Genomic DNA, 15297 nt, shown 5'->3' with positions numbered 1-15297 from the left:
ATTGTGAATTCATATTATTTAAGCATTTTGCTCTTTTGTTAATAATGTGTTTTATTTTCTCTTTGAAGAATGTCAAGCTGTCAGCTGAGGTGGAGCCATTTATTCCCCAGAAGAAGAACCCTGACACATTTATGATCCCTATGGCGCTCCCAAATGATAATGGAAGTGTTTCTGGTGTAGAACCAACTCCAATTCCCAGCTACCTGATTACCTGTTATCCATTTGTACAGGAAAACCAGTCCAGCAGGTAATGTGTCGACTATTTCCTTTTTTAGTTGGGGGAGCAAGGTATAGGAAACATAGAAGTTGACAAAACACATTACTTAATTTTTTTTCCTTTTGTAACTTGTAAACACGAACCATTTCTCTATTTTTTAAGAGTAAATAAAATCAAATGATGTGGAATTTCGAAATTTATTAGCATAGTTTATTTTCTCACTCTTTGAAAGGATATGGAGTTTTTTTAATGTACCATATTTGCTGTGCGTGATGCACACCCACATTTTGTGCACATTATGCACAGGGTTGTTTTGCTCATGGTATGTAATCTCTGTACCCAGGGGTAGTGCACGTCCTTATTTTTCCCTCAAAGATTTGGGCATAAAGTGTGCATTTCATACCACAAAAAACAGTATCTTGTAATAGGTAACTGAAATTTATTTGAAATAAATTGACGTAAATGGAGGAATGAATTAGAAAGAGGTAAACAGAAACCCCCTTTGAGATGATGCATCTAATCGTACTTGCCAAGATAGTCTAGTGCAAGAAGAAAATACCAAGGGATCAGTCCTTAACTTTGAAGCTTTTATGCTTAGTTAGCATATAACTCTAAACTCAGATTCTAGTTCTAAATTTAGCTTCGAAGCTATAGTCTATAGGATGATTTAGCAAAATGCTTGCAGTTCAGATAATGTGTGATCTAGTAACCACTAGGGCATAGCTTGAGACAGTCACGATAGCCTTTCTAACCCTGCTTGGGTTGTCTGGCTGACTAGTGCTGCATCGGTGTACTCCATCTTGCGGCTTTATAAACGTAATCGTAGACTCTTTCAAGTTATGTCACACACAGAAAATTGTACTTCTTTCCTAGAACCATGGAAAAAATGGCTGAGGCCTCTGCCCAGCTATCCCTGAGGGCAAAGGCAATCAATATTTTTTCATATCTTTGACCCATTGTGACACACTAGTGTGCTGAGGCACATTCTTTGAAAAATTGTGGGTGTATGAGATCTGAGACCACTAAACAGCTTTTTCAGAAATTAAATATTCAAGATAATAATCTGAATCTTTAAAAAAATGAATAGATGTTATTTTTTTAGAGAAGTTTCAGTTTACAGAAAATTGAGCAGATAGTAACAAAGCTCCCATATGTCCTCACCCCCCCATAGTTTCGTCTGTTATTAACGTCTTGGTTGAGTGAGGTACATTTGTTACAATTGATGGGCCAAAATTGATTCATTAATAACTAAAGTTGGTAGTCCACATTAGGGTTCACTTTGGGTGTTGTACAACGGGGGACCCAAAAAGACCTCAGAATTTATTTGTAAAAAATTGTGTATCCTTGCATGCTTCAGTTGCCTTTGAAGCACTCTCCATTTGATGCAATATGCCTATCGAGATGTTTTTTCCACTGCTCAAAATAAGGTTTTCAACTCATTGGTTTTGATGCACTTTAGTCCTTCTGTCATATTTTGTTTCACCTCGTCCACATTGGCAAAATTTCCCTTTAAGAGCTAGGATAGGGCATGGGGGTCATGCCATTTTTGGTCAAAAACTGCTGAACACAATGTGGTGTAAACAGGTGTAGTTGTAAATCACCCATCATGAAATGGACAAACATGTTTAAAGAGTCTCCAAAAACATTCCCTAAAGCTGAACACAGCCTCTCACAACACCACCAGCTGGTACACTGATATAGGTGGGTTCCTAGAACACTCAGCAGGGGGAGCCTGTGCTGCAAGGGGCCCACCCTCCAGAAAATAATTTTGGTTTTATTTCGGGTCCCCCCTTGTACATCCTGTGGGTTTGGACAAATGTATATAATTACGTGTGTCCACCTTTAGAGTTACAGTGTCATATGAAATAGTTGCACTGTTCTAAAAAACCTCTGTTCCACCTAGTCATCCCTCCTCCCCTCCCAGCCCCTTGAGACCACTGAACTTTTTACTGACCCTCTCCCACCATGTGGCATGGCTGGAATCATAAGGTGTATAGCCTTTTCAGATTGGCTTTCACTTGGCAATGTGCATTTAGGATTCTTGCATATCTTTCATGATGTGAGACCTCATTTCTTTTTCTTTCTGGATAATATTCCAGGAAGGGACATTTTTGCATCTTATTCATCATCACTCAGGCTGCAGTATGGGCTCATAGAATTTATCCTTTTTGTGGTTGTGTACCCTGTAATCTGAAACTCTTAATAGTTTTGGGGATTGGACAAGTAGCAGGAGCTAAGGGATTTGTCTCAGTTAAAAACTCTTTGAGTTATATGGACTGTGTCCAAAGTGATTTGTAAACTAATAATAGTATTTTTGTAATTTGACAAAATGACCAAGTATGTATAGTATGGTAAATTTAATTTCACTTTCCTTACCAAGTGATCTTTTGAGAATTCATGAGTAAGCTAGCTAATTATTTAAAAGTATTTTTAGAACCATGGCAGTGAACATTTTTCCATTTTGCTTTGTCATAGGAATAGTGAGGAAAAGCTCTACGCTCCAGTTCCCTATAACCCCTCTTTCGTCAGCAGCAACCTTCTGTGAGAAGGACTGCTGAGACAAGAAGAATTTTGCTGGTGCTTTGTAGGAACTGTGCTAGAGGAAACTCTAATGCTAGGAATAAGATGGCAAGGGACAGGCTTGCCTTTTCTCTTCTTTCTCTTGGACCTGAAGCCTGCTTCCATTGCCAAGGAGGGAAGCCAGGAAAAGAGCTGGACTTGGCCAAGTGTTTAGGGGAGTATGGGAGAGGAGTAGGAGACCCTGGGACTGAGCTAATGAGATGTGGAGGAATCAAATCACCCGTTGTAATGATCACCGTACACAATGATCATCTTACCCTGCTCTTTGCAGAAGACCGTCACAGTTACTAGCATTGGATAGGAACTTAGGACTCTTGGCAGGTCCAGCAGGTAGGTGTTTAACCTTTAGGCAGCAATGTCTTGAGGATGTTGAAGGGATAGTACAAATAACAATGGTATACTTTTAAAAGTTTGGAATGTAGTAAAACTATCAGGTTGAATTTCTTTATACTATCATTTAAATTGTTATTACATATATATAATAATTTCTCTAGCACAGGTGGCAAACACAAGGCCTGCCAGCCAAATCCAGCCCTCTTCCTTGTTTTATCTGGCCTGGCACCTTGTTTCTACCTGGCGGCAGCACTGAGCTCCTTGCCCCTAGTTGAGGAGTAGTTACATTTATACAGTCCTAAAGTTACATTCAGCCCTTTGAAAGCAACTGTGAGTCTGATGTGGCCCCCAGTGAAAATGAGTTTGACACCCTGCTTAAATTGATAAGATCATAATTTTATCTCATTTTTCAGAATTACTATGAAGCCACTATTCTTTTGTGTTTTCTTTATTAAAATGAATGAGTTGAGACATTGTCAGTGTAGCTTTGTTGGTTGGAGTATCATCCTTTAACCAAAGGGTTGTGGGTTCAGTTCCCGTTCAGGGTGCATGTCTAGGTTGCAGGTTCAATCCCTGGTCTGGGTGCATATGATCCCCAGTCCAGATGCATGCAGGAGGCATCAAATTGATCTTTCTCACATTGATGTTTCTGTCCTCTTTCTTCTCCCTTCCTGTCTCTCTAAAAAGCAATGAAAGAATGTCCTCAGATGAGGATAAAAATGAGTTGAGATTTTGCTTTAGCATTACTCTCAGAATTGTCAATAGAATTGTTCTCTTTTGATTTGGTTTTACAGACAGTTTCCATTGTATAACAATGATATACGATGGCAACAGCCCAATCCGAACCCAGCTGGACCATACCTCGCCTACCCCATTATATCTGCTCAGCCACCTGTTTCTACCGAGTATGCATATTATCAGCTGATGCCAGCACCGTGTGCCCAAGTTATGGGTTTCTATCATCCTTTTCCTATACCTTATTCCAACACCTTTCAAGCTGCAAATACTGTAAATACTGTAACCACAGAATGCACTGAGCGTCCAAATCATCTTGGACAAGTCTTCCCATTGTCTAGTCATCGAAGCAGAAACAGCAACAGAGGACCAGTGGTACCAAAAGTAAGCAACTGATTTTGATTGGCTTTTATGTTTGATATTTCTGTTAATAATAGTGTAAGTGATTTGCACTTGTATTGATTAGCTTTTTATGTTGAATTTACTAGAAAACATTTCATCTACTATTATAAAATAGTTAAGGATACAATATTTATAAAATTTATAAAAGAATTTGTTGTATTATTTTGTTTCCTCATTCTTAATTGGTCATATGATTTATAGTCTTCAAGTTCCTTCAAAGAGTTTTACATAAACAATGCACAAATATTTCCAAATTATTTTAATTTAGTGATAAAAATTACATAGTGTCACCGGTATTAATAAGTGCTTAGTATGGATCCCTTGCTGGCAATGTTGAAGGCCTAATGCACTTGAAGATATTTCAGTCTCCAGAAATTGGTAAGAGATAGTTATAAAGAACTTTTGTGATTCTTTAAATCTCTTCAACTTTTATTGTTTTTACCCTGTGAATTTTTAGGAGGAATACCATTTTGTTATTCAAAAGCTTTTCTGTTGAGGCCTTACTATCAGAGAAAATAGGAAAAATCATATTACTTAGCACTTTTGAGCTAATAAAAGGCAGTGCTATTTCTTAGATGCATCTTTCTTCTGTATCATCAAGGAGTTGGTGCTTTGCTACATTCCACTAGCCCAGCTTGTTCATTGAAAAGTCTTGTTGTCCTCTGGCATACTCTTTACAAATTAAAGTACAAACAAGCAGCAGAGGTTGTTTTGAAAGGCTTTTAGCCTTCATTAATGGGAACATCCTGGGTCAAGGAAAGTTTTGAAGGACCTCTAAGAATTAAAAGAAATAAGTATTGGGAATAAGATGGTAGTATATACCTTTCAGATGTTGGAGAAACATGATTCTTAGGATGCATTCCCAGCACTTGGAACGTTAAATTCAGAGTTCTATTTTATAAATTGTGATTAGTGATAAATACTCATATTTTTTAAAAATGAAGGGAAGGATCAGCTTTTAATATTTCCTTTGTAAACTCCAAAACAGGAATTTCTTTTATACTTCATGCCTATCATGAAACCAAAATTTAGTCTTTGTATAAGTTTAAATAATTTATAATTTCTTTATGACATGACTATATATCTATAATTATTGAGAAAATTAAAAATGCAAGTGACAATGAAAATGAATTTATATTGTATATGTAGTAGTGTTAATGGTTATTTGAAAAATAATGTTTAAAATGTATATACAATACCTTATTTAGCTATTATGATTGGCTGCAGATAATTTCATGAAACCCTAACACACCAGCTGTGTTTCCCCAGGAGGTGGGAGCCACTAAGTTGGAGCACATATTTAGGTATATTGTGTAGTGGATGTGTATTTTACAATGTTTAATACTTTGATTAGAATCTTAATTTTTTTTAACTTAAATCAGCAACAGCTTTTACAACAACATATAAAAAGCAAAAGGCCACTGGTGAAAAACGTAGCTACTCAGAAAGAGACAAATGCAGCAGGTCCTGATCATCGATCAAAAATCGTGCTTCTGGTAGATGCCTCACAGCAGACCGGTAAGGCAGGGAGGGGTTCTTACATACAGTGTGCACACTGATCTTTATCTGTTGTCTCGCATTGACTTTATAATTGTGGATTATACCACTTTTCATGATTCTAGACTTCCATCCTTCCATTATCCTGCCACTTTGTTGAAATTCTCTAGGAAGGATAAAACAGTCCCTGTGGGTAATGTTCTTCCAACTTGCTTGCTGGCTTATGCACAAACCTGGCTTATTGAGCAGGGTTTGAGGTTTCCTTAGAAAGTAGTGGAGCAGTTTAGAAATCAGATAGAATTTTTCAGAAATTGTAGAAATATGAAAGTCATTTCAGTAGAAATAATTGTACATGTTTTTATAGCTAGATTAAAACCTTTTATAGAATACTCTAACATTTTATAATACTTTTTAGAAAAGAGAATTAGCAAGTATTCAGTGCATATTGTAGCATAGGTCTGAACCAGACCTATGAATTCAAACAAGTAAAAAAGGTTTTTAGAGATGGTCTAAGCATTAAATAAAAAAGCTTTAACCTGGTAATAGATGAGAATTAATAGTCTTAAAATGTTTGATCTCATTTCTAGTTTACATCATAAAATTCTACCTGATTGCTATAGAGTAGATAGATATCTATCACCTCACACCCATTGTCATTGACACTAGTAAGAAAAAATCCTTGTTAACAATCCAAGGCCAAGAATTAGATCTGTTCAAAGGCGCATTTGCTTTTTACACCTCAGCAGCTTCCCCTCAAATGCAGTCTGGCTTAAGATGAATTAGGTGGTGCATACCTTCTTTCCTTTGGGATGTACCATTTCTTTTGGACTTCTATTCAGTTATCCTTTTATGACTGCTTAGATACATTAAGGGCAAGAAAGGATCTGGGAATCAGTTACAGTCTTGCTGACAGTACAGTCTTTGTGTGGTTTGTAGGGCATAAAGCCGTGAGATCAGCAGACTGACAGATGCTTGGAAAAGACTCACAGTGTAATCTATCACTAAGTTTTCTGCGTTTTGGTTGTCCCTAATCATAGTGACTTATTTGTACATGGTTTCAGCCTTTGGACTGTGTTTAAAAAGTGTGTGTACTTCTTTAGTTTAATCATTGTGACCACAAAATCAGCCTTCTGAAGTATAAGAAAGAATTAGAAAATGAAAAGATGAAGGTATAATTTGAATAGGTTATATCTTTTATTTATATTCTTATTTTTAAGTTTATTTTGGAATTCTGAGGATTGTGCATTCTATTTATGTTTATATTCTTTAGTTTGTTTTTGTTTTCTTAGGATTAATTGGTATCAGTTAAAGGTAGAATGAAACACTACAAAAAGAATTTGTAACAGATTTTTACCCTTAACCACAAGCTTTTATTACTTAATAAGAATTTAGTAAGTGAGGCAGATATAATATAAAAAAGTGAATTGCATTTAAGTGTACTACCAATAAACAAAGTTAAGAAAAGATACCATTTACAACAACAACAAAAATATAGTTTCTGGCAATGAACCTATATAAGATATATAAAACATTTATGCAGGAAACTATAATTTTATTATAAGACATTAAGAACTATAGATATTAGGTTCATGCAGGATGATTTGATATCGTAAATAATTTTTCTCTATGTAAGTCTATAGATTCAGAGCAGTTCCAATAAAATTCCAATAGAAATTTTTGGGGAACTTGACAAACTAATTATAAAATAAAAGAGTACTGGTTTAAGAAGACCCAAGACATCCTTGGGAAAGAACTTTTCTCTAGAAGTCAAGACCTAGTAAGCCATTTTAATTCTTAATGCTTATATAAGAATATAGTATACAAAAATGAAACAAAACGTAGAGCCCCAAAACAGACTCATATTTGGAAACACATACTTGAATATGAGAAATGTCAGAAAGAGCGTTACATGTTTTTAACCTGTACCCCATGCAGATCTATTCCAGAAGGATTAAGGACTGAAATGGGAAAACCATATGCAGAAAAATATACAGACAAATATCTTTATGATTACAGGGAGGAAACTACGAGTAATATACAGAATTTCTGTTTATCAAAAGTGAGTGAGAGAACAAGCTACAAACTTGGAAAAGGTTTTTACTGTGCATATAACTGACAAAGAATTAGTATGAGGACATGTAAAGAATTCATATGAATCGATAAGAAAATGATCCCACCGTGCCCTCAGGGCCAGGACACAGTGCCAGGGGGCTAAAACAATTTGACAGAGCTATAGGATTTTTTCTCTGACCTAATTATCCCACTTCAGTGAATGTATCCAAGTAGAATCTCCCCCGTAGAAAGAAAAGGAACAACAAAAACACTAAAAACTTCCCAATGTCCAGTAACAGCTGACAAGTCAAGAGAAGCTCGGGATATCCGCTCAGTGGGATATTATAGAGCCTTACATTGTAATTATGAAGAATATATACTTTATGTTAAACAGCACAACTCAGAATAATATTGAGGCTGTATAAAAATTATGTAAGGGTGGAAGTATGGGGAAAAACAAAATTTATGATTTGTTGTATTGGTAAGATATTGTTAGGCTTTTTTTAAAGCTCTTGTTATTATAATTTGTGAAATACAAAAATAAGAAAAAGACAACTCGATAGATAAATAGGCAGAAGTCAAGCAATCCTAAAGTAAAATTAAAAGATATTTCACAGAAGGGAAAATGTGAGTGGCTAAAAGCCTCAGTAGAGATCTCAACCTCTTTTAAGCAGGAAAATCCAAATCGAAACTTACATACAGTGAGCTATCTTTTTATGCCAGACAACTGGTGAAAATTACAGCCTAGAAGACAGTATCAAGTATTTGGTGAATGTGTGGATCAGTGGGGGATATTTATATCCTGCTGTTGAGGTGTAAACTGTTTTAACCACCTTTGAAAATGATTTGGCATTACCAGGAAAAGTTGAATATATGTACCGTATCTCCTTAGGCCCAGAAGTATTTACCTTAGAGAAACTTTCGCATACACATGTACATTCATTTGTCTGTGTGAGAATGTTTATAGCATTGTTGTACTTAATAATGAGTCACACATGGTATTCTAGATTCCAGTGGCGTTAATGAATTACGGCCACGTGTGTTAGAATTGCAAACCCAATGTTGAGGGGATGGTGGGTGGGAAGCAAGACCCAAATATAGGCAGTATAATTTTATTTTTATAAAATTAAAATTGCAGTATTACATAACTTATGTTTTAGGAATACAAAAATTCATGGTAAGTCTGTTTTAAAAAGTGAGGGATTAATAAGCGTAGAATTCAGACTAGAAGTAACCTCTGAGGGAGAAAGAGGACGCGGTGGTGGAGGGGGCTCCCGGAGGACCTCAGGGCTGGGGGTGTCCTTCTTAAATGAGTAATAGTGGTTTGTCCTGTTTTAATGATACTGATATTTTAGTCTCTTCATAATAGATGCATATATAAACCAACTTGTCAGGAATATTTTAACTTTTGATCTCTTCAAAAAGTTCTCACCATTTTCAAAGTTGGATGTCTTTATTTTTTTACAACCTTAGTGATGATCTGACAAGAATTTATCAATTTGGCCCGCACAAAAGCATTGTCACATTTTCTTGCCTTGTAGATTTCCCGTCAGACATCGCTAACAAGTCTCTCTCAGAGAGCTCTGCCACAGTGCTTTGGAAGTCCAAAGGCAGGAGGAGGAGGGCATCCCACCCTACTGCTGAGTCCTCGAGTGAGCAGGGGGCGAGCGAAGCTGACATTGACAGTGATAGTGGCTACTGCAGTCCCAAACACAGCAACAACCAGCCTGCTGCGGGGGCTGCACGAACTGATTCTGGCCCCACGAATGTGCGTACCTTTGATTTCTTTATCAGTCATCTGTGTCAGTATTATTCTTGTTGCCTATGCTGAAGTTTAAGTATCTATTTTCATTGATAATTCCTGTAATAATACGATGGTTAAAAACATGTTGTATGTTTTATTAATATGAAAAATATTCATTTATGGATAAGTATATTTTTTCTAAGGTTGTAGTAAGCATCCTTCATATTTCTAGATTATGAAATACTTGCAAGGTATGTGGTATTGATTTTGAAGTGGAAAGTAATTGTCGTTTTTGTTTCTGTTTTTAGAATGTGGAATCATCTGTATGTACAGGTACTTATTTTTCTGCATAGTGTTTTTGCTGTACTTTCTTCTCTGTCCATGTCAGAATTTCGCTTTTAAGCATGAAGCTTGCTGATGTTACAAAAAATTAGAAATCTTCTAAAGAGATTCAAGTTAAATTGAAAGTACAGTCTTGCTGATAAAATTGAAAAAATGCCTTCCAGAGGTATTCAGAGGTATGACATTTACATTGCCAAGGACTGGAGCACCACTTCGAGTTTATAGAAACGCGTCCACTATTATGTGTACAGTGACTGGATTTCAGCACATAAAGTTAAGGAGCACTTTAGGTTTGGGTGTCTTATACAAGGAAATCATATTTTAAATCTCATTTGTTATAGGTGGTGTAAATTGGTCTAATGTAACTTGCCAGGCAACTCAGAAAAAACCTTGGATGGAAAAAAATCAAACATTTTCTAGAGGTGGAAGGCAGACTGAACAAAGAAATAATTCACAGGTAATTTGAATTAGGTTGGACAAATTTGAGTAGTGTGATACGAATTAGTATAAATGATATAATGGTTTTGAAGGTCAATATTCTTAACTTTTAGAGATGTGTATTGAATTACTTAAAAGTAAAATATATCTGTAACTTTAAAATGGCCTAGCCAGTAAAAATATTAAGTAATGAAACAAAATGGCAAAATGTTGAAAGTAAGTTGTGTATATATGGCTGCATATTGTACCATTTTCTACTTTTTTTAGTTTAAGAAATATATTTGAATACTTCATAATTGTATAATAGAATACCCTTCAGTCCTGCTTCACTTGGCTGACTTATCCATATAAAGAATTTTAATGCCTTAAAAATTGATTCTTTGAACTCAACACTACAGCCTTGCCCACGTGACTTTGCTCGACTGTAAACGCACGAGCCACACTCTGCTTGTTGCAGTGCCATGGTGATGACTGCCTCTCTATGCTGTGGCCAGATTGGGCTGCTTCCTGACCTTGGGGGTAGCGAGGTCTAGCTTCAATAGGGCAGAGCAGGTTATATACTGTCGCAAACTTCCAGTAACTGTCTCCTGCATCAGTTGCCTGTGAAATCAGGGAGTTGTATATTGGTCAGTATTTTTCCTTTTCAACTTCTAGATAGATTGCTAGGTTCCTTAAATCTGGTCAAGGAATTAAGATGATGTGAATAGATCTATGCATGAACTGAAATAAGAGAAAGTTATTAACATATTAATAGACCAAATACTTGCCTACTTTTGCCTCCCTAAAGTGAAGTTGTACTTCAGATGTGCCCTAATGTTAATTAGGGTGTCAGGAAAACAAGTGGGATAATGCCCTCTTCTCCTTGGTTGTTGCAGAAATTAAGTCATCGTTCGTTGCAGGCTTGTGAGGCAGTCTAGCTTTATTTGATTAAAAGCGAAAGAGCTAAAACAAGGATTGTTTTAAAAGATTAAACAAAATCTATAAAATGTTTGTTTGGTTAAGTACTAGAATTTTACATTGAAACTATTTGCTGGACCTGTCAGTTTTGTAGCCTCAGTACTGTTACTTTCGGTATCAGTAGCCCACTGGAGAGGAAGTAATACTGATATGGAAACATATTTTCTCTCTGCCTCAAAAGTGGTGAGAAATGGTGAAAGAACAAAAAAAAAAGAAAAAACTATGAAAATACATGTGCTATGTTAAATTTTGTGTATTTTTTAACTCTCCATTTCATAAGACATAGAGACAGATGTTGTATAAAATGGTTGCTTTCTTTTATACTTCTGATGCTTTGTTACATTTTTCTTTTTAAAAAAAAATTTAAAGATTTTATTTATTTATTTTTAGAGGGAGGGAGGGAGGGAGAAAGAGAGGGAGAGAAAACTTCAACGTGTGATTGCTTCTCAAGTGGCCCCCACTGCAGACCTGGTCTGCAACCCAGCCATGTGCCCTGAGTGGGAGTAGAACTGTTGACCCTTTGATTTGCAGGCCTGTGCTCAATCCACTGAACCACCCAGCCAGGACTTATATTTTTTTAAGCATGTATTTGTTTCATTTTTGACATGCAGAATCTTTTTAAGTCAAAATATTCTCTTTTAAAGTTTCTGATTATTTTTAGACTTAAAATGTCTTTCAGAAATCAAATATTCACTTGTGTTTTCTGCTATGTTTTTATAGACTGATGTTTCAAGACTTCTTTAAAATCTAAGGTTAATAATATCACAACCCAGATATTGATACAGTCAAGATACAGAACAGATTCATCACGTTGCCCTTTTGCAGTCACAGTCCTTTCCTTTCCCCAACCCTGCCAGCCTCTCCTTAACTCCTAGAATCCATTCATGTGTTTCTACTTGCTATAGTTTTGTCATTTCAAGAATGTTGTATAGCCCTGACTGGTGTTGCTTAGTGGATTGAGCACCATCCTGCAAATTGAAAGGTTGGTTGATTCCCAGTCCAGGTCTCTGGTTGATTGATGTTTCCCTCATACATCAATGTTTCTCTTTCTCTCTCCCCCCCTTTCCCTTTCTCTAAGAATAAATAAAATCTTTAAAAAAAAGTTGTATAAATGAACTCATATAATCTTTTAGGATTGGCTTTCTTCTACTCACACGGTTCTCTAGAGATTTATCCAGGTTGCTGGATATATCAGTAGTTCATCCCTTCTTGTGGCTGACTTCTGGTTTCATAGTGTGAGTGTACCACATGAGTTTACCTATGGAAACATTCATGTTTGGGGGTGGGTGGAGTGACCTACATGATCCCATTTTCATATTTTCCTGGTAAAGACCTTATTTCTCAAAACTTTCAACCTTTTATAATAAATTATGCACTTTTATGAAAATTGAGTTGGATACTTCTGGGTTCTTTTCTGTATGTTATACTTCAATAAAATATTTACTTGAAAATAATAAGACATGGTTTTTTTCCCCATGGTTTTTCCTTAGGTTGGATTCAGATGCCTAGGACATAGTACTTCCTCAGAAAGAAGACAGAATTTGCAGAAGAGGCAAGATAACAAGCAGTTAAACCCCAGTCAGTCTCATAGAAGTGACCCAAATTCTGAGTCTTTATATTTTGAGGTATTTTTCCACACTCTTTTTGAAATCTGTTATAGCAGAGGTCCCTTTATAAAATTAATTTTCTTTTATTATAATACCTTTTGTGTCTTAACATGTAACTCTGTTAGATTATAAATTACTTAGAAGTATTGACTTTATTTATTTACTTATTTTTAGAGAGAGGGGAAGGAAGGAAGAAAGAAAGGGAGAGAAACATCAACGTGTGGTTGCCTCTCATATGCCCCCAACTGGGGACCTGGCCCACAACCCAGGCATGTGCCCTGCCTGGGAATTGAATGGGTGACCCTTTGGTTTGCAGGCCAGCACTCAATCCTCTGAGCCACACCAGCCAGGGCTAAAAGGGTTTTTTTTTTGTCTTGGTTGTATACAGGGTTGGGCAAAAGTAGGTTTATAGTTATAAGTAGGTGATGCAGTTTATTCTTGTATTATGATGGCTTATTATTTTCCATATTAACAGCTGTAAACCTGTCTTTGTAAAACTGCCCTACCCTGTATAGTTACTCTAACATTAACTTTATTAACTTTACTTCTGTAAAATTTTGCGTGGGTATTCAGCATTTCGAGATAACATGTAGGGGTAGAACTTGATTTTATGTGGATTTCACCTAGTATAAAACTTTCTTCATAGTTTTTGTTATTGTTCAGTCTTTTTGTCAGGGTTTTTTAGATTTGAATAAGTCGATCTAGTTCATTTGTGCTGCTTGTTAGGAAAGTCTTGGAGAAAGAAGAAAAGTTTTTTTATTTTCTCTAATAGGCAGGAAGTTTATATTCTAATTGCAGTATTTCTATTTATTTGTCTAGTTGAAGGCCTATTTGTATGTGTGAAAGTAAGGTATTCTGAAGGATACATTGAAGTGAATAAGCGTACTACCCTTATGGAGGTTGCTTTGTAGTAGAGAATGTAGATATGTATACTCCTGTTTGCTTGAGTGTGGCTGGAGGTCAAAGGAGAGACAAATCCCTTTGGACTCACGGCAGGATAGGAAAAACATTTGGAATAGATTTGGAAGAAGGAGTTGTGTCAAGATGCTGAACAACATCCGAGGTAACCCATTTGAGTAAATTGTTTTTATTGGGCCATACTTTCTGCAAAATAGGTTAATAGATGAAGATTAAGCTGGAAACATGCTTGAGCCCAGATGCTAGACATGAATGTTATATTGGATAAGCTTGGTAATTGACCTAAAAGATTTGAGAATGTATCATAATTATTTTATCAAAAATGGTACATGTGGCAGATTTATTATTTGCATTTAACCATGTGATTGGTTCCAAACTTATATTAGGTAAAGACTATGAAATAATCTTCAATGTAAAGGAAGATGTTGGTTAAGAAATTACTTTGAATGGGAAATTTAAATTTTTCTTTATTTTTTTTAGCTTTAAACTGTGATAGGTATGTATAGTAATACAGTATATATAGTAATATATTACCTGTCCTGTATGTAATATTAATGAACTTCATATTAAGCCATGTGTTTAAATTTTTTCCAGGTTATCTGAAATATGATAAGACCCTTTTTGAATTTCTTTTCTATTACCCTATCATATCAGGGTAGAATTATTAATAATAAAAGTTGAATAGTAGATGAAGAAATCCAAAGGATGGATATGTGTGGATATGTACCCATCCTTGAATAACTAAAGTAGCTATGTTTAAAACCGCAAATAGTTTAATATTAGTACTAAAAAAGTTACTTCCTCATTTTTCATTACTCTTCAACATTACAAAAAGTCTTTCTTAAGAGTTTATTTCTTTGAACTGTTTTTATTTGAAATGTGAAACCTTCAGGATGAAGATGGATTTCAAGAACTAAATGAGAATGGAAATGCCAAAGAAGAGAATATTCACCAGAAACTTTCTTCAAAAGTAGTGAGTGACTATTTTTTCAAAATATATAAGCAAAATATGTGAACATCTTTTGAATTATGGCTATGTTGAAAAAAGTGTTACAGCTAAGTGTAAGGAGGGGGGGCAGCATAGTATATAATGGTACCTTTAGTACTGTAATGTTTCTTTTCAACATAGCCAGAACAAAGAACTTTCCGAGGAAAGTCACATTTCATTATGCATGAGAAAATACCGTTAATTAAATGACATCGTACAAGTCAGAGTCCATACTGAAACTTCCCCAGTTGTTGCAAAAGTTCACTTCGGAGTTACTTTGTCTTCAGCCCTGGGTGCAGATGAGCGTCACTTGCTGCATTCAGCTGTTCCGTCTTTGTTATTTCTCAGTCTAGAATAGACCCACCACCTCACTCTGTTCTTTATGACATTGAATTCTTTGAAGAGTCTAGTCTAGTTATTCTGTAGAATATCCCACATTCTTGATTCTCTTTTCTTGTTATTAGACTTTCATGGAATCACTGACAAA

The 15297-nt window shown here is 35.7% G+C and overlaps 1 protein-coding gene across 2 annotated transcripts in view; it reads left to right on the top strand.

Annotated features, from left to right (window-relative positions):
* SECISBP2L (SECIS binding protein 2 like) overlaps positions 1-15297 on the top strand; it is a 45804-nt gene that overhangs the window by 8704 nt on the left and 21803 nt on the right. The window contains exons 1-9 of one of the 2 annotated variants that reach the window (XM_037054593.1): positions 172-247; positions 2693-3127; positions 3925-4249; positions 5650-5785; positions 9358-9584; positions 9869-9893; positions 10244-10359; positions 12788-12922; positions 14715-14795. In XM_037054593.1, the coding sequence (XP_036910488.1) occupies positions 4055-4249; positions 5650-5785; positions 9358-9584; positions 9869-9893; positions 10244-10359; positions 12788-12922; positions 14715-14795 (915 nt within the window). In that variant the 5' untranslated portion in view covers positions 172-247; positions 2693-3127; positions 3925-4054. Of the gene's footprint in view, positions 1-68; positions 248-2692; positions 3128-3924; positions 4250-5649; positions 5786-9357; positions 9585-9868; positions 9894-10243; positions 10360-12787; positions 12923-14714; positions 14796-15297 lie in introns of those variants that run through there. The other variant, XM_037054591.1, reaches the window with a different exon arrangement.

This window comes from Sturnira hondurensis, unplaced genomic scaffold (assembly GCF_014824575.4).
Source record: "Sturnira hondurensis isolate 20B ecotype Veracruz unplaced genomic scaffold, ASM1482457v3 Scaffold0008196, whole genome shotgun sequence".
NCBI classification, from domain to species: domain Eukaryota; kingdom Metazoa; phylum Chordata; class Mammalia; order Chiroptera; family Phyllostomidae; genus Sturnira; species Sturnira hondurensis.
Note: the sequence above shows the minus strand (reverse complement) of the source record. Positions and strands in the feature narration are given on the sequence as shown.